At 37.1% G+C, this 19,079-nt stretch overlaps 1 protein-coding gene across 2 annotated transcripts in view; it reads left to right on the top strand.

The window, feature by feature from the left end:
* The first annotated feature begins 1,180 nt into the window (after positions 1-1,180).
* The window catches only part of LOC131068344 (cleavage and polyadenylation specificity factor subunit 1), a 276,602-nt gene continuing 258,703 nt past the window's right edge, over positions 1,181-19,079 (top strand). For both annotated transcript variants that reach the window (XM_058003530.2, XM_058003531.2), the window contains exon 1: positions 1,181-1,763. In XM_058003530.2, the coding sequence (XP_057859513.1) occupies positions 1,420-1,763 (344 nt within the window). In that variant the 5' untranslated portion in view covers positions 1,181-1,419. The remainder of the gene's footprint in view (positions 1,764-19,079) is intronic.

Here is a 19,079-nt window from a genome sequence, read left to right on the forward strand (position 1 = left end):
TTGGTTACCTTTTATGTCTAATACAAATGTTGAATTTCCCTGCGTGTACAACAAGTATGAAGTATGTACTATTCTTTTGTACAATTGTATACTCCAATTAGTAATAAAGTAAATTTATTACTACGCTACATTGCCATAGATGTGTATTAATAAAAACTCTAAAAATTATAACACATAGATTACTATAATACAATACCTTATAAATATGCTAATAATAGCACAAATAAATAAGAAAACTTCTTCAAAATTATTTTTAGTCTACTAAACAAATGTCCTAAATTTTTTTCCATCATCATCAATTAGAAGCCTTGTAACATGTTAAGACATGATGAAGAAAGCAAAGGAAAAGTAGAGAAAACAAGGGCAATAAGGAATGAAACTAAACAAATGGGTAAAAAGAGGCAAAGTTTATGCCTTTAGTCATAGGTTCTAAGATAAATAGGAAATAAGGCCCCTTGGGTGGAGTTAAGATTGATATGCTCGAGAGCTCTCATGAGTAGCGGAGTTGGCTTGGGTCATGGGTTTTCTCACCATTGGTCTCGGGTTTGATTCTGAGGCTCTAATTTACTTGATGCATGTGGTTTGTGGGTGACTCCGTACATCCCCAAGGGACTATACCGCCACATCTTGCCCCCTCTTGACCCCAACTTGGTAGTAAGTAAGACCAAGGTAAGATAGGTTGGGTGTTGGGCTGGGTCGTGGGGATACCCATGGTGCAACAAAAATAAAAAAAGATAAAAGAAAAAAAGATTGATATGCTTGAAATGTAAAAGATGTGCTTAGAGGGGGGACTTTGATTAAGAACCATAGTAGAAAGAAGTGACATAATTTATTTCACAAAAACCTATGAATATACTAGTTTAAGACCCTATTTTTAAAAGATGTAGGAAAATTACAATTTACTATAAAACAACAATGAACATTCAAATTAAATATACAAATAATTTAATAAGGATCTCTTTACAAAATTTACTAAAACATAAGAACATTGAGAAAGAAAACTATATCAATATCAAAACAAGTAATTAAGATTATAAATATTAAAAAACATGAGAATTATGTCAAAATAAATAATAATAAAAATCAAACAATAATTTTAAAATAAAACCAAATCTCCACCATAGTCATTTTACCTCGTGAGTGATAGAACCTTCCATTTATTAGAAAACGGTCTCTAGAACTGATTAAAATTTCGTGGCGCCGACTACCTAGTTATGAAACTCCCTCCCGAACAAAAATGCAGATCTAAGTCTAGTAATTTAACGTATTTTTCTCAGTTCTCAAATATTTAATAAAAACGCAAGGGTTTAAGGGCGGGTTTTTGGAGAGGCTGCATACAACCAGTGATACTTCCGGTTCAGTGTAATTCTTTAGATTTTTTTTCCGCAGAGCAGAGTAGGTCTGTGAGAGCTTCACGACATGAGCTACGCAGCGTTCAAAATGGTCCATGGTCCCACGGGCGTGCAGCACTGTGCGGCAGGTTACATAACGCATTCGTTAACAGAGAACCCTCCATTGGCCTCCGAGGAGGACATCGACATGGAAGGCATGGAAGGAGAAGGAGAATGGGTCCCTCCTAAACGGAAAGGGCCCAAGGCTCCCATTCCCAACCTCGTGGTCGTCAAGGCCAATGTTCTGGAAGTATATATTGTGAGAGTGCAGGAAGATGATAAGAGAATGCCTCTTACTACCGAGGCCTCCAATAAGGCTGCTACCATGGCCGGCATTTCCGGCGCCTGGTTAGAAGTTGTTTGCCATTACAGGTGTGTCTTTAAACTTTTCCCTCTATTATTTTGATTTGATAATCTCTTCTGGCGTGCTCTGATGCCAGTATTAGCTAGCAACTTTTTAACTGGATGTTTTATGTGGCGGGATTTAAAAGATGGAAAATGGATGAATATGAAGAATTATGGATAGTTATATATTAAAAAAAAATATTTTGACTTGAAAACTATATAGTTGAATCCTGATAGCAATACCATATTTTTATACTAAATTAAAAATTTGCAAAAATTAGACAATTGAATGTATTATGAAAATAAATAAATATCATATTTATTATGTTCAGTAGTAATTTTTCATGTTATTTTAAAATAAAGTAATAACGTAGACATGACATATATGTTGAATAACGAAGTGCGGATAAACAATTTGCAAAACAGAGATAAATATCCAATACTGAAAACAAATGAGAACACGATACGGCAGATTTATGTGGTTCACCAAAATTGGCATACTTCAGCTATGCAATACATTGTTACAATATCCACATTGTTTTTGTAAGATTCCAAAAAAGAATGCCAATGGATAAGAAGTCCAAAGGTCTGCCTGTTGGACTTCACCATCCAACAATCTCCCGTTTGAAGTCCAACCACTGCTGCAAGACTCATAGATGTTCCTCCACTTCAGTTCTGTTGTCATATCTTGATAATGCCGAGAGAAGCCCTGCAAAACTTGAGTTTCTCCTTTGAGACTATCTTCGGCAACGCATCAGCCAGATTCACCTTGTTATGGATCTTCTCAAGTTTGAGTTTGCCCTCCTCAAGAACACTCTGGATGAAGTGATATTGCACCTCAATATGCTTGGTTCAATTGTGAAATGCGACATTTTTAGCCAAGTGATTAGCGTCGTTGCTATCACAAAAGAGAATGAAACAATGTTGCTTGCATCCCAATTCACCTAATGATCACTGCAACCATATCATTTCCTTTGCACCTTTAGTGAGAGCAATGTATTGGGCCTCGGTAATAGAGAGTGCAACCACTTGTTGCAATCTGAAAACCCAGCTGATCACTGCTCTGACAAATGTATAAACATAACCTGTAGTTGATCTTTGTTTGTCCAAGTCACCAGCCATATCGGAATCAACGAAACTTTGCAGCTGTGCATCTTCCCACCAAAGCACAAAACGTACCCTTCAAATACATTAGAATCCACTCGATTGCTGTTATTTTTACTACTTTCAGATTAATATAAACTCAGAAATCAGAATTTAGTTTGATTAGCTGAAAGATTTAGAGATATCTAGATATAGGCATGACATAGAAATGAACAAGAAATAAGAACAACACACGGTTACCCTGGGAAAACCTCCTAGGAGGAAAAACCCAGCCAGAAAAGATCCTCAGATCTGATTATGGATTATCGTCGTATAAAGATTACAACACTTATCTCAAGCACTTGAAGATGTTTGCACTTAGGGCTGATAATGTCTTCCACAAGACTGCCCTTTCACAAGCATCCCTTTACCACTTCCAACAGCAATCAGGTCCAAGCCCTAGGTTTGCATATGAAGTCTGCACTTTGTTGAACAGCAACCTTAGCCCTCAGTTCGCTCTCCTCATGGATGAATTTCGCACCCTTTAATGGCAGATGTAATTCACTGGCATAGCAGATGTGATTCGCTGTGATATTGCTCCTTCAAATTCGCATTAGGCAGATGTAGATATTTCGCATCATGATGTATTGATTGTGTTTGATTGAGGTGAAAGTATCTTTACTTATATGATGTAATATCCATTTATGTCGGCTTGACCTTTAATTTATTGTTTTTCCTTTAACCGAAATGCATTAGATAGGGTTGGCCCTATTATGTTTAGCACGCTACCTTGTATGTGGCGTGGGGTTTCATTATGTAGCATGGAGTGAAGTGAGGTATAGGGCCCAGCCCTATACGTTGGAGAAAGGGGCTGGCCCCCTTGGGTGGATTCCAATGTTGCCCAAGGCAATTGGAATCCGCCATTCCCTAATTATAATCAACAATTGCTTGCCAATGAGTTTTACCTGGAGTACTCATAAATCTGGTCACTAATCCCATTGCATGGGCAGTGTTGGGTCGAGTGCAAACCATGGCATACATGAGTCTCTTGACAGCTGATGAATACGGAATAACTTTCATTTCTTCTTGGTCTTCTTGCGTTTTGAGAACATTTCAGAGGATAAACGAAAGTGATCAGCAAGTGGTGTGCTTACAGCCTTAGCACCTATTAAACTTGTCCAAAACCTTGTCAATGTATTTCTCTTGTGAGAATCTGATTTCTCTCTTCCGTCTTTTCCAGATTATGGACATACCAAGAATCCTTTTCGCTGCCCCTAAATCCTTCATTGCAAGCTTATGAGCTAATTGTTGCTTCAAATCACAAACAACCCTCATGCTAGTGCTGGTCACTAGCATATCATCAACATAGAGCAGCAATAAAACAAATTCATGATTGTCCAACACTTTGTAGTAGACACATGGAGTTGATTCGCATCGGGTGAAATGGTGCTCAGCCATGAAGGAATTAAACTTGAGGTACCACTGCCACAGGGCTTGTTTGAGCCCATATAAACTTCTCCTCAATTTGTAATACAAATCCTCTTGCCCTTGTTTCTCAAAACCTTCAAGCTGCTGCATATACAATTCCTCTTCTATGTCACCATGGAGAAATGCGGTTTTAACATCAAGTTGTTCTAACTCAAGTTCATACATTGCTGCCAAGCCTAAAATCACTTGAATAGTGGTCATATTCACAATCGGCGAGAAAATCTGATTAAAATCTATTCCTTTTTTTTGATCATATCCCTTCACTACCAATTTGGCTCAATAGTGTTTCTTGCCTCTCTCTTCCTCTTTCATTTTGTACACCCATCTAATCTTCAATGCTCTTCGATTGGGTGAAAGCTTGACTGAATCCCATGTATGATTGGTCATCAACGAGTCCATTTACTTCTTCATTGCTTCCATCCACTTCACACTATTTGTGCCTTTGCAAGCATCTGTGAAGGTAGCTGGCTTTGCTTGATAATGATCGAACTTTGCCAGAAGTTGACGCTCGTGGGTGGACCTCCTCAATTGAGTACATATCTCTTGCAAATGACTCTCTGTATTTTTTGTGTTTGCTGCATATTATTCCCAGCATTATGGTTATTATTTGCATCATCAAGATTGCCAGCATTATTGGCATTTCTAGTATTAACAATATCACCAATATTATTATTTTACATATTATCACTCCTTTGTATAACCCTTGTTGACTGTGGTAGCGAGTTGGCATTACATCTCATTGCTTGCAAATGACCATTATTTCTCATGCCTCTGTCGGGTGATTGCAAGCTAGACAGCTCCTAAGATGACTAGGTAGGAGTGACATTGTCTTGTGGCAGAATGGAATCAAGCTGAGGTAAATTTGTTGGGCAAAATCCATGAACAGGTTGCAGTAGGGAGGAATTTGGTAGGGACTGCATGGTAGCATGCCTACCAAGAGCAACGTTTTCAGGCTTTGAAATTTTTTTAAGCTGTGACAGTCTAGAAATAGAGGATGTGGGAGCTTTGTGAGCATTCCTAGCCATGACCTATGTGTGTGGCAACAAGAGAGGTCCCGTGCCTTGAGTTTCTCCCACACTGCGTGCAAATTTTGGCACTAAAATTGCAGGGGACAGGGAAATGAAGGGGGTGGTTATCATTGATAATGGCTATGTGGAATTTTCAAGATTCACAGCTCTTGTTTGAGACATGGAGTATAAAGGGAGGGGGACGAGTTGAGAAAGAGAGGATGAAGTATTTGCAGGGGGTGGGTGGAGTAATTTAGAAGACTGTAAGTTACCTCCAAAAACTGATGCCTGTGAGTTGCCATTAGTAATGTTTGATAGAGGCACATACTCCTTTGCTCGCGTCCCCTGTGCTTACAGTTTTGGGGATACTCTCTCATTGAATATGACATCCTTGTTGCGAAAGAGTTGCTTGGCAACCGGATCCCACAATTGGAAACCATACTGCTCCTCTCCGTAGCCAGCAAAGATACACTGCTTTGATTTGGGATCCAATTTTGTTCTCTTCTCCTTGGGAACGTGAGCAAACACTTCACAACCAAAGACCCATAGATGATTGTAGGAAATTTGTCTCCTCAACCATTTCTCTTATGGAATGTTAAAATCCAATTGAGATGAAGGGTTTCAATTGATCAAGTATACCATTGTGTTAACCGCCTCAGCCCAAAATTCCTTGCCCAAACCTGTATTAGAGAGCATACCTCAAGCTCTCTCCAAAATTGTTCAATTCAACCTCTTAGCTGCACCATTTTCTTGAGGGGTGAAAGGAACAACCTTAATTTGCTGGATGCCATTATTTGCACAAAAATTGTCAAACTCCAAAAAGCAAAACTGTAATGTCCCGTTTTAGACAATTTGCTATTAAGAGACAATTACTTAATTTCTCAAAATTATTATATCTGATTTACTGGTATTATCAAGCAGATTCTTGATCTTGATATCACTCGATAGTGATATGTTGCCTTTCCTAATGATGACTTTATGCACTTGCAACTTAAATGGTGCTGTCTCTGATTTGTGATTGTTTTGCTTACACACCCAATATTGTGAATTAGTGCGTACGGCATTTGCTCATTGAGAGCAATCCAAACTGGATGATAAATAAAAGATACAAGCTCCATGTTGTCTAAAAAATGAGTAGGGGTTTCATATTAAACATGTCTTAATCCTAATTGGTTGCATCTCTTCAAATTGATAAGACACATCTGTTTCTCTCATTTCTCTTCATATCAAGGATGGATTAGTTTATAATATTGATCATTTCTCTTCATGCATTAATGTGGATTTGTCCTTATTGTCTAATTGCTGTCATTAAATCATACATGTTTAACATGATTGCTGATTAGTATTTGTCTCTAAATCATAATCTAATTAGTCCATCTTCATAACCAATTTGGTTTTGGCATACCGTTTTCCTTGTTCAATTAATTGTTTTCGATGGCATGACTAATCATTAGATTTCCTTTGATTATCACTTGATACTTTAACAAGATGCTTTCTAGACTTATTGATGTCATTACTCTCCTTCGATGCATATGCCTGAGTCAATTGATTACCAACCTCGTCCTTTATTTCAGTTGATATTAATTATTATATCGGCTTGATATCTTGAGTTTATTATGTGATGCCTTCGCTTCGGGATATCGAAGAGGACTTGCTCTTTTTAGCGACGAACATCTATTACTCCTTATTCAAGTGGCTATCTTCTCCCTTGATTGATGCTTAATTGTTTATTGGACGGTATAAAGATAATTGTTTTCACCTTCTCTTTAACGCTTTATAATCGATATCGATCCTCAATTTCCAGTCTTCAATTGGGATTGATTTTTTTATTTAGTGATGGTCTGTTGATACATTGATGCCATGCTATTCTTAATCTATGTCTACCCTTTTGATTAGAAACTGTAATGTCCCCTACTAGGAGGCTGCCAATTCCTGTAAATAACAGTTCTGATCCTATCCGATCAATGGTCCTGTCACTGGATGCTTTTGATTCCTTTTCTTTATATCTGTCAATGTGAGGGAGAGGTCACACCTTTTCATTATGGATGCCCTTTGGCAAGAGACACACCCTTTCACCATTAGCACCCTTTGAAAGAGTGCAACTCCTCATCACTTCTGCCCTTTGAGAGGGACACAACCTTTCACAATCAGATCTGCACTTTTTATTTAAATCAGATCTTCACTTCTGATTCCCAAAATTATCCCCCTCAAATGAGATTCTCTTCTCCCTTTTATGTCTCACGTTTGAGGGAGCCACAACTTTCATCTCATGTCTTTTGACCATTTATTAACTTAAATAAAATTTAATTATATTCTTTTATATTTTAATTTTTATTATTATTATTATTATTATTATTTACCATTAAATTCTATTTCAAAGTGGGGACATTATAAAAACTCCCTACCATTATCCGTTTTCAAGTACGTAATTTTGTTCCCAGTTTGATTCTCAACAATGGCTTTGAAAACTTTAAATTTGCTAAATACCTCCGGTTTCCTATTTAACATATAAACCCATACTTGTCAAGTATAATCATCAAGAAAAGTGACAAAATAATTGGCTCCTCCAATAGAGGTTACCTCTGTAGGACGAAACACACCTGAGTGCACAAGCTACAAAGGCTTTGTCTTCTTGTCATGTCCGGTCTTCAAAAAATTGATCCACCTTTGTTGGCCATAGAGACAATGTCCACACAACTCCAAGTCAATAGATTTCAAACTTGGAAGTTGATCCCTTTGGAGCAAGATTTCAAGTCCCTTCTTACTCATATGCTCGAGTCTCTTGTGCCAAAGCTCAGTCTTGTTGTCCACAACCGCCATCGCAGCTCCCATTTCAGTGTGGCTCTCTAGCACATATAAAGTCCCCAATTTGCTGTCTCTTGCAACTAGTAAGGCTCCTTTGGTCACCTTCCAAGAGTTTGAAGAGAAGGTGATGCTACATCCTCGAGCATCAAGCTATCCTACGGAAATCAAATCCCTTTTGAGTCTAGGAGCATGTCGCACATCCCAAAATAGCCATTTACTTTCATTCTTTAATCGCAACATCATGTCACCTTTGCCGACTATATCATAGGGTTCATTGTCGCCAAGATAGACTCTACCATATTTACCTTCTTGATAGTTTTTGAAAGCTTCCTGGCATGAAGTTGCATGAAAGGAGGCACTGGAGTCCAACACCCACGAATTTGCTGTAGTTTTACTTGTTGACAAGATTAGAGCACCTTTATCTTGTTCATATGTTGTGTTAACTTCATTGTCCTTTGATTGGTTCTGCACTTTCTTGTATGACCAGCAATTCTTCTCGGCGTGTCCTTTACCACAAAACCAGCAACCTCCATTTCTCTTCTAGACTTTGATCTCCTTGTAGATTTTGATCTCCTCCTGTTGTTATTTTTGCCTCTATCTTGATGCCTCCCTCTATTGCCAAAGATCAAGGCGTCACCGAATGAGTTTCCTTGATTTTTCCTCCTAATGTCTTCACTAAGAAGAGTGCCTGCTACATCGTTGAATTTGAGTACGTCTTTGTTGGACACCGAATTGCTGATTGCCATCACTACACCTTCCCAAATATCTGGTAGAGAGCACAACAACAAGATGGCTTTGATTTCGTCATCCAAATTTATGTTGACAGATATCAATTGGCTGATTAATGTATTGAATTCATTGAGATGATTGGACATGCTACCTCCTTCCTTCATCTCAAATTATAGAACTTCTTCATGAGTAAAACTTTGTTTGAAGGGGAAACCATCTACATACATATCAGACAATTTGTCCCATAATCCTTTCAATGTCTTCGTCGCTGAAACATTAAATAGAAGTTAGAACAATACTAGATAGAGAAAGAATGATGGTTGCCCTCGCCTTCCTATCCAATTTCTCCCACTCATCAGCCATTGAATTTGGCTTCTTGGCTTTTCCTTCTAGTGCGAGTGAGAGGTCTCCTTTAATCAACAACAATTCCATCTGCATCTTCCATAATCCAAAATTCTGCTCTGAGAATTTTTCAATTCTCCATTTATCTGCATCCTCCATCTTCTCGAAAATCTTCACAAATTCCCAATCAGCTTCTTCACTGTGCTCTAATACCAATTTTTGAATAATGAAGTGCGGTTAAACAAACAGAGATAAAGATGCAAGACTAAAATCAAATGAGAACACAATACACTGGATTTACATGGTTCACCAAAATTGGCTACATCCACAGGGAGCAGGGGAAATCTCTGTTTTTAATATCTCTGTTTGTTTACACATACAGCAATGAGCACACTTTAGCTATGCAATACATTATTGCACTATCCACATTGTTTTTATAAGACTCCAAGAAAGAATGCCAATGGATAAGAAGTCCTAAGGGCTGTCTGTTGGACATCACCATCCAATAATATAAACATCTACTCCTCAACACTCTCACTAGCTAAATATTCACTGACCGAGAACTCTGTTTCATCGCTACTTGCATCTGTATAGTGTTCTGCATTATTGCTCCCTTTTACATCAGAATTCAAACAATTGGGAGTAGATGCAGAAGACTAACGCTTTGAAACATTATAACTTATGAATTGCATGTTGTTATGGACAAAAACAAGTTCTGATAATTATCGAGTCCCTAGTCTCCTCCCTCTCATTGGATGAAATGCTCAAATAACAAGATAACAACTAGACGCACTGCATGCCTGACTCAGAACATGAACAGCAAATATTTGTAACTCTAGAGTTGAGCAACGATAAGAGTCTTACTGCACATGTGTGATAGCTGGATTTGTTTATTTATCTCTTGCAATTTGTCTAGAAAAGAGGATGCCATTCTCATCTCTATATGCATTTTTTGAACATCCAACTTGCTGCCTATAACAGGATCAGGATATGTTCTATCAATGCATTGATACAAGCTATCTGCAGACTCCTCATCACTTTCATATTTGATCCCAAACAAATAAGGATTCAAGTAATGTGCTGTTGAATGTGAAGGAATGTGCATCGACACCACTTCTCACTGATAATTTCCCATAAATTACTCCATTCTGACTTACAAGCATTTCTGCCAAAGGATTGCTTGATCACTTCCTTTGCTGTGTCCATTGCCTCAATAATATCTCCCATACAAGGAATGCCAGCATCAACCGCTAAAACCACTTCTACAAAAGATTCATGTAATCTGTTGGCCTTTATGGTTCTTTCTAAAACTTTTCCCCTAAAATAATAGCTGCAAGCTATATGCTCGTTTGGATAGATGAAAGCTTGCAATTTGCCCAATCTCAACTGACAACTACACTTTTTATTGCATCCTTCTCTTCAACTGACAACTATAAGGGTAGCGATTAAATAAGAAAGGTTGCAATTCCTTCAAAGGGCAGTTCTTGTATGTGAAAGGTTGTGACTACCTCAATAATAAGATATAAAAAGGAGATCATTTCATTATGGAGAGGACATCATATCAATTGGGGAATAAATATTATGTGACTTGGCAAGTAAATAATACAGCCAAAAAGGACAAAAACCCTCCAAAGAAATTAAAAGACTTAAGGATGAAAATCCTTCTCCTATCAAGTTATTGGACAAAAATCCATAACTTGTCTAGATATACAAGGACAAACATTTAAGGAAAATAGCTGCAAATTGGAAGAAAAAACATAGCAAAAAATTCAGGTAAGAGTATTTTTTTGAATAATCTGAATATTTTAGTAAAATTCATGAATGCTATTTAAGTTGGATGTATAAATATAAATGCAATTCTCATTTTAGAATTAAAAATATTGTTCTAAGGCAAAAATAAGAAATGTTTTAGAAAGGGACATTACAGTTGGTATTAGAGCAGCAATCCTGCCAGCTTGTAGGGTAAAGCTAAAATGATGAATGCATTCTGATCAAAGAGGTTTGAAGGGCTACGAAAGTAAGAGGACATGGATCCTATTCAAGAATTATTGTACAAACTTGAGGCCCCCAAAATTATTGACAAGTGCCAAAGGTTGTCAAAAGATTTCAAAGCTAGTGTTTCCCTTAACGAGTACTTGGAGGCACTTAGGAACCATTATCTCAACAAAAGAAATCTATATGAATACATAAGAAAAATGGCCGAGGAGATCAAGGAGCAAGATCTAAGAGAATCATTAGTTACAATAGAAGAGAAGTTAGAATCACAAGAAGTTGCGAAAACGGAAGAAGAAGAGCCAATATTATGTGTTGAAGACGTGTCAATAATTGCAAATGATGTCCAAGAAACATCCATCCAATTTTCAGGTGTGATGCAAGGTATTAAAACAGTTGGACCACATGATGATGATGTGGAAGATATAAGTTATGTTGTGAGGAATGATTTATCTAAGATTGACCCCCATTAGGAGGAATTGCAAATTTGTCAAGAAAACTCCATGATGATACATATTGACTACATGGAAGTTGATTAGGAGACATTTGAACTTCCTTGTTCCTAAATCGATGAGCTTGTTGATGGGTTACTTTGCAGTCATGAGAATGAGACTTTTGGTTTACCTCTTGGAGAGGCCAACATGGACATTGAAGAACAATGGATGCATTCACCACATTGTCATATCATAACACTTGAAGTTAAAATGGATATAGACACTTGGGGAGCTTGATGCTAATTGAAGTGAAAGATATAACCTGCAGTGCAGGACATCTGTAAGAACCTTAAAAGGTCCTCAACTGAGACAACTGACGTTTAACTGAACCTGTTGCGTTTCAAGTGTGTTCTTTGCAAATTTGTAACAGCAAATATAATTTTGACAAACTTAAGCACAAAAAGCAACTATAGGGAAACGCTAGAAATCAATTCTAATTCAGTAATAAACTGATCAAACCCTTATTACATGTATTCAACCTTTATTTACCCTAATTACATAAACAGACAATAAAAGATAGGAACTGAAAAATACCAAGAATTTTTGGAAACCCTTATTTCTTCCTTGCTGGTCATACACAGTCCATTATGACAGCATGCTATAACTCACTCCAGATTGACCCAAACAACTTGCATGGTAGCTCAATGGATGACTCTAGGCTAGGCGCACCTTCTCCTTATTTTATTTATTTTTTGGATCCTTCCAACATGCAAATTGCAGCCCCTTAGGTGATTGGTGCTACTCCCCAAGCAGCTGTACAGCCATCAAAAAATATCTCCTTTGGGTATCTTTGTTTCCTTGTTTGAAAATACTTATATATAACGGTGCCTCTCTGACTAATAAGCACAAACTTGGTCCCTGAATGAAACCAACTGTAAGAGCAAGATCAACTGATATTTCACAACCTCTGATGTTGTTGTACAAGAATCCCATGTTTTCCTGTACCGATACCTCTGATCACTGCAGAAGAATCTTCTGCTGAAACCTTTGGCCAAAACTCCTCTCAGAGCTCCAAACAAAAATATCAAAATTTAGCATAATAAAAAGAAGACCTAAAATCTTCTTTAATCTTCTCCATTTAGGGTTGGCGCGATTCCCAAGAAAGGTGCGATTTGGCCTTTAATGATGTTTTAACTTTTATTATTTATTTTTGACTATTGAAGTGTCAAAAAATAAATCATCTTCCATTTAATATAAAAACTGGCCCCATCTGATGAGAAATAGACCCTCACTTAAGTTATAACTTGTATTGACTTTTAAAACATTAAAACATTAAAGTTCGCCATTTAATATTTAATTAAAACTAATTAAATATTAATATCTCTCTAAGTATTCATTAGAAATGCCTGCTGTCTGAACTGGAGACTGCCAAACCATAATTTGTCCTTGCCCAACCTACTGGCTATAAATAGCAGGACTGCTAAAAATAGAAAGTATCTCAAACGGAGTCCTGGAGACCTCAAACGAAGACCAAACCTGGAGTGCTTGCTCTGAAGGTGGTGAATCAAACTCTGGAGGACCCTCTACCCAACCTCATTAGCCTACGAGGGTCAGTGATAGGCTAATCTACTCAGTTGACGGATGTCAAGTAGAAGGGGACATCACAACATCGAGATCCTTTACTGAAGTTCAAAATTGGCTTTGCACAAAGGATTGGAATTTCGGTATTCACAACACTCCCATTTTTCATCATGACGGAAGATTTTGCTATCATTTTGGATGTCAGCAATGACAATCAAGAGTTTGTATTGATTGCCTAGGCTCTTTGATAAAAATAGATTGAGAAAATGCAGTAAAGGAGCGAAAAAATTAAAAGCAAAGATGGTTGAGCATTAGAGAATATGGTATTCTAGTAGGGTGGATTTAGAAAAAAAATGCGGAACGACAAACTGAGCTTAATGAAACAAGAGTATTGAGCTAGGGACATGAAGAAATATGCGCAAAGCTAAGGCAAAAGAAATAATTTGGAAAACACATTGAAAGAGTGCAATGATATACACAAGGAATTACAAGAGAAAATGATTGAAAATGGTCTTTTGTTCAATGCTCATAAGGTGGAGTTTGAAGGAAGAATTACAAAACTACAATATGTGTTTTTGTTTCTTCTCCTTGAAGATGAGAGAACTTGTCTTAAATTACGAACCTTGCGAGTTCTAACTACTGGTTATGATGTTGAGAGTTATTGGGAAATACTAGTGCATAAGCCCAAAGAATAGTGGACAATAATTTGTCCTGACACTTTAGATGATGGTATCAACCTTATGATATTAAAGGACTATATGGGCAGTTTGAGAAGTACCATAACAACTCTTCAAGGACATCAGTGTAGTACAAAGTTGGACATAATTAATACAATGAGAAAAACCTCACTTGTTGTAGAATTTCCAATTCCTAGTTATACTAGTGTCGTAGTAGAAGCTAATTACATCACAAAGAGGATCTAGGGATTACAAATCTACAAAGTTGATTTGAGATCTTGGAATTGGCAAAAATGATTTAGTTTTATAGATGAAAACTGACATTGCTTGAGGACAAGCAATCTTGGGAAGAGTGGACCATCATGCCCTTGCCAAGTTGCTACCAATCACAATTCCAGCAAATTAGGTGATTAGAAAGTGGTGCCAAAGATAATGCTAATAAGGTGGTGCTAGTTTTCATAGTTGTGATTTAGAATAAAGAGGAATTAAATTAAAATTGAACTATAAGGGAAATGATTGAATAAGAAAGGTTGTGACTCCTTCAAAGGGCAGTTGTTGTGACTTGTATGTGAAAGGTTGTGACTCCCTCAATAATAAGATATAAAAAGGAGATCATTTCATTGTGGACAGGACATCATATCAATTGGGGAATATGTTAGGATTAAGGTACCATCTACCTTGTAAATCCTATTAAATGGTTCCAACATTCTTGTAAAGTGTTCTCCAGCACTTAGGGTGTATTGGGAAAATATTTTGTAATATTTATTTTCATTATTGTTTGTAATACATTTATAAGGGGTGATGGGTTCCACTAGCAGCAATAGAGGTGGATTGTGAACACAATTATTTAATATTGTTTTCTCCACTTGGGGACACCTAGAATGGGATAATTAATGACATGGGAAGTGGACAAATGAGTGACCTTTGGGCTTCTCCAAGTGACTGCTTGGAAGAGGCAATGGGTGCTTCTTGGTATTTTGTCATTTGTTCCATTTAAATTTTTAATTTAATGTTTATCTTCCATGTTTGGGCGCTCAAGTTGGAAGGAAAGTATTGAAGCCAAAACTGGTGTCCTTTCGATTTCCATGGAGGCAATCCAAAGGTTGGGGTTGTTTGGAATGAAGAGCCTTCTTCGGACGCCTTGTTTGATGGTTTTAGAGCTCTTGTCATTCTATATAAACAACTCTTTGGATGTAGAATGTAATAACCCTTGCTGCAAATTTATATCGGATTTACAAAATTCTAATCACCCAACTCAGATTTACAATTTGCAACCAAACGGTGTGTGGAAAATTGCACCAATGAACTTATAAACACTTAAGACCCTTATAAAATATAAGAAGAAGATTCTACAGAAATTTTGGCATTACAACAGCATGCAAATATATGTTTGTGACTGACTACAAATCTGCCATGAAGCATTACAATTTAGATTCCAGAAATGGAGTTCAAAGCTTCACAAATCCACTACAGATTCCAAAATACTCTCCAAACTCTTCATACTTTCCACAATAGAAAGATGCATGAAATAAATGTCTAACACAGTCAAGAACAACAATATATGCTGTTATTACCAGTAATACAAATCTGAAAATAAACTAAGGAACTATAACACACTATTTATTACAACCCCTGTCAAAACAACACACATAAAGTCTCTTTGAGGCACAACTGCAACCCCTGGAGACTTGTAAACACATTGCCTGCAAGCCTCTATCCCCCTGGTTTATCAGCCTGGAAGATCACTCCTTCAATGGTTTCTTAGCCTTTGAAGAAGAACAACAAAACTTTGTTAAAAGCATAAGATAGAATTAATGAAATTGGAGCCAAAACAATACTTGAACCCCCATAATCATTTTGAATTCAAACTTGGTGCCCAAATCCAATGCCTAGGAGGGAAATAAGTTTGTAATTCAAATTTGGAACATTCACTTGCTATTTGTCAACCACCTTTCAACATTCCATTCCAAAATCATTTCTCTCTTTTTATTTAACAACTTCTATTTCCCTTCACAAACTAAACTTTCTATTTCCAAACTTATGCTCCTTTTTTGATTATTAGTAACAATTCAAATTAATTTCCATTTATTCAGATTTGAAGAATTTCTTTTGGCAATTTTACTTTCCCTATTCATTTGAAGGTTATGATTGACTATTGTAGATAACTAGGCTTACTAAAAATAGTAAGTTGTTAAATTTAGAAAGGGAACATGACAAATCCTCCCTTCCCAAAATTGCTTGTCCTGAAGCAATTGCAGAAATGTAACTCCAAAATCTCCATGCCAAAATAATCTATCATGACAAACTGAATAGCCAACCTTGACTTTGCATCTGTGTAATGTCACATGTTCTTTCCAAGCATCCTGAAAATTTCTTGAAACCTGTGTCCTGTAATATTGTGAAGATGATATTCAATATGCAACATTTTTCTTCATATTACTTGTAGGGTTTTGTCATACCTTGCATCTTTTCCAATCAATAACCCACACATTTCAGCTTCTTTCCAAATCTCTTTTGCCTTAGAATTGAGGAGATTCTCCCTGTAGGAAACAACACAAACAACTTTGAACTTGGCCACATTTTGAAAGATGCTTGATGCATATTTAGGAGCAGATTTGGAACTATAATGGCACATATAAGAGACAACAAATGATATCATCAAATAGCATCTCATGCTTTAGCAAACTCTGAAAATTGATCTTGCAACACAAAGGCCTTTCTTATGAACGACTATGCACTTTTTGAACCACTTCACAAGCACAATTTGATCTCCACATAAAATTTTCAACATGAAAGTAGAAAATGATTTTATGACATGTTGTTCCATGTTAGTAAACTTACTGGTGTTCTTGATAGCTTCCACCTTGAGACACTTCCAAAACAATCTCCCACTGCAAGACAAATAGTGTCTTGGATTTTTAAATAGAAGTACACTGTTATTTGGCAACTTGAATTTAAGACTTTTGAAACATTTTCTGATGTTATGGATCTGATTCTTACTATTATTAGGACTGTTATAACAGCCTTTACAATCAATACCACAACCAATACATCTTTTGAAAAAATATCTTTCATTCACCTCTTCAATGCTGAGATGCATATCATGGAAATGCATAGCAATAGACCCATACATTATCTCAACTTGTAAGCAGCCATTTTCATCCTCATGGATTGGTATATAGGATCCAAAATATATCATTAGAATGATCATATTGCAGCAACATACACCCCATGGCACATTGATAGCCATAAGGGAAAACAACTTATTTTGTATGAAGATGATGAGCTCTGTGGAATCATCCTTTGGTATTGTTGGTGTACGTTTTATCATCTACCAAACATTAGAATGAGATACCCAAAGGTATTCTATTCTCTCCTGAAAAATCACTGCTGATTCCAAGGTCTATATGTGCGAACAAGCGACTTTAGTGGGATAGCTACTTGGATAGTGTATGCTGAAAATCTCAAGGGGGACTTACGTTTACAAATGTCCTTCAAGCTTCTGGACTCAGATAGATTTATCAATTTCATGCTCTCTCTTTTTTTGGATTTTCCGGGATTTAGACTTTCAAAAAGGGGAAAAGGGGATAGGGTTAAGAAAGCTGATCTAAACCTATGAATTCTAGAGACGGTATTAACCAGGTGTTCTCGGGAAACCACACTTTGCTTCGCCACACTAAAGACAACTAACAAAGTGGGTGCAATCTTCAATGGGTTGTGCTTATGATCGAAGTTTTGGCATACACAGGGGATAGGCTCAGACTAACTTTGCACAGTGAAATGGAAATCATCCATATACCAAAAGTATGAGCGGAGATACACCGTTAATTAATACTTATCAAATCCTTCATTCAACTCTAACAACTTTGAAAGCAAATCTAAATTAACTTCTAATTAATGTGTTGAGGAAATTGAAACCATGTTAATCACTCAAATAACAGAGATTACAAAGCCTTAAGAGAAAGCACACATGCAATGTATTATTTGAAAGAATGACCTTCACGCAATAATATATCAAAAACCTCACACTCTCCAAATGAGAGGAGGTAGCCTTATATAGTTTTTCAGAAAACAATGAACGACCGAGATCAAACAGTGATCAAGGGCCCAGATTGAAAGCTACAAACCCTAATTAGGGTTTCTCAAAACTCTATCAGTTCAGACAAAGAAAAGAGTGACATGTGGCATAACTGCTATTATTATTGAGGTGAGTGTCTAGTTTCCCTTTTTGCAGATTCAATGTATCTGGACACAATGAGTCGAACCTCTTCCATAGTGACACTTGGCAAGTTTCTAATCTGGAAGTCGATGACGTCCACATCATTAGTACGCATGGCGAGGATGCACTCCCACTCAACTGCCTAGGCAAGAAAGTTTTCGTCAATGAGGAGAAAACTCGCAATTATTGAGAGATCCCCTTTATCAATCATCCCCAAGACTTTGAAAAAGCTCAACTGAATTCTGGCTCTCAGGTTCTCTGCTTGCAGGTGTTTTTCTCGCATGCCCTCTCTTTGCCAAATTTTTGATGCCACATGAAACGCTTTACTTAAAATTTCTCTAACATTCTTCTCAATCTCAAAACACTTAGTCTCAGATTTCTTCAGGACCTCAATATTGGTGACCAAAGCACAATACCAAGTTTTAAAATCATACTTATCCCCAGCCTGGATGACACCTGCATCTATCAAGTCTTGCTTTGATAGACCTCGGATAATCCTCAATTGTGGAAGTATTTCATCTTGGATTTCTTCAATATACTCCCAATTTGCATCCCAATTTGCTCAATATCCTCCCAATTTGCAGCCAAGTCTTGAATTCTGCTGACTAATGAAGAAGTCGACTCATGTGCTGATACCAAATTTTCCACAAGTATGTCAGCTCGTGCTGAAGCATCTGAGGTCCATTCCTTAACTTGCCTGAATGTGCCCTTCATGTCCTCATAATCTTTCATCGACTCCTGTGGAAGAGGCTGCGGAGGGGTAACTAGTATCTCATGATTAAGTGGCTTAGTTAGATGGAGAACATATTTTATCCATTGCTAATTCTCTTCCTCAACCTTAATTCTTTTCTCCTTTTCCTCGGCTAGTCTTCCCTTGAGGGCATTGCAAGAATCATCAAAATATTGGATCTCTTGAGCCTGAGTAGGCTTACCTAAGTCTACTGTAGTGATCTTATAATCTTCTGGAGCAACATCACTCTGCGTCT

Source organism: Cryptomeria japonica, chromosome 11 (assembly GCF_030272615.1).
Source record: "Cryptomeria japonica chromosome 11, Sugi_1.0, whole genome shotgun sequence".
In the NCBI taxonomy this organism is placed as follows: domain Eukaryota; kingdom Viridiplantae; phylum Streptophyta; class Pinopsida; order Cupressales; family Cupressaceae; genus Cryptomeria; species Cryptomeria japonica.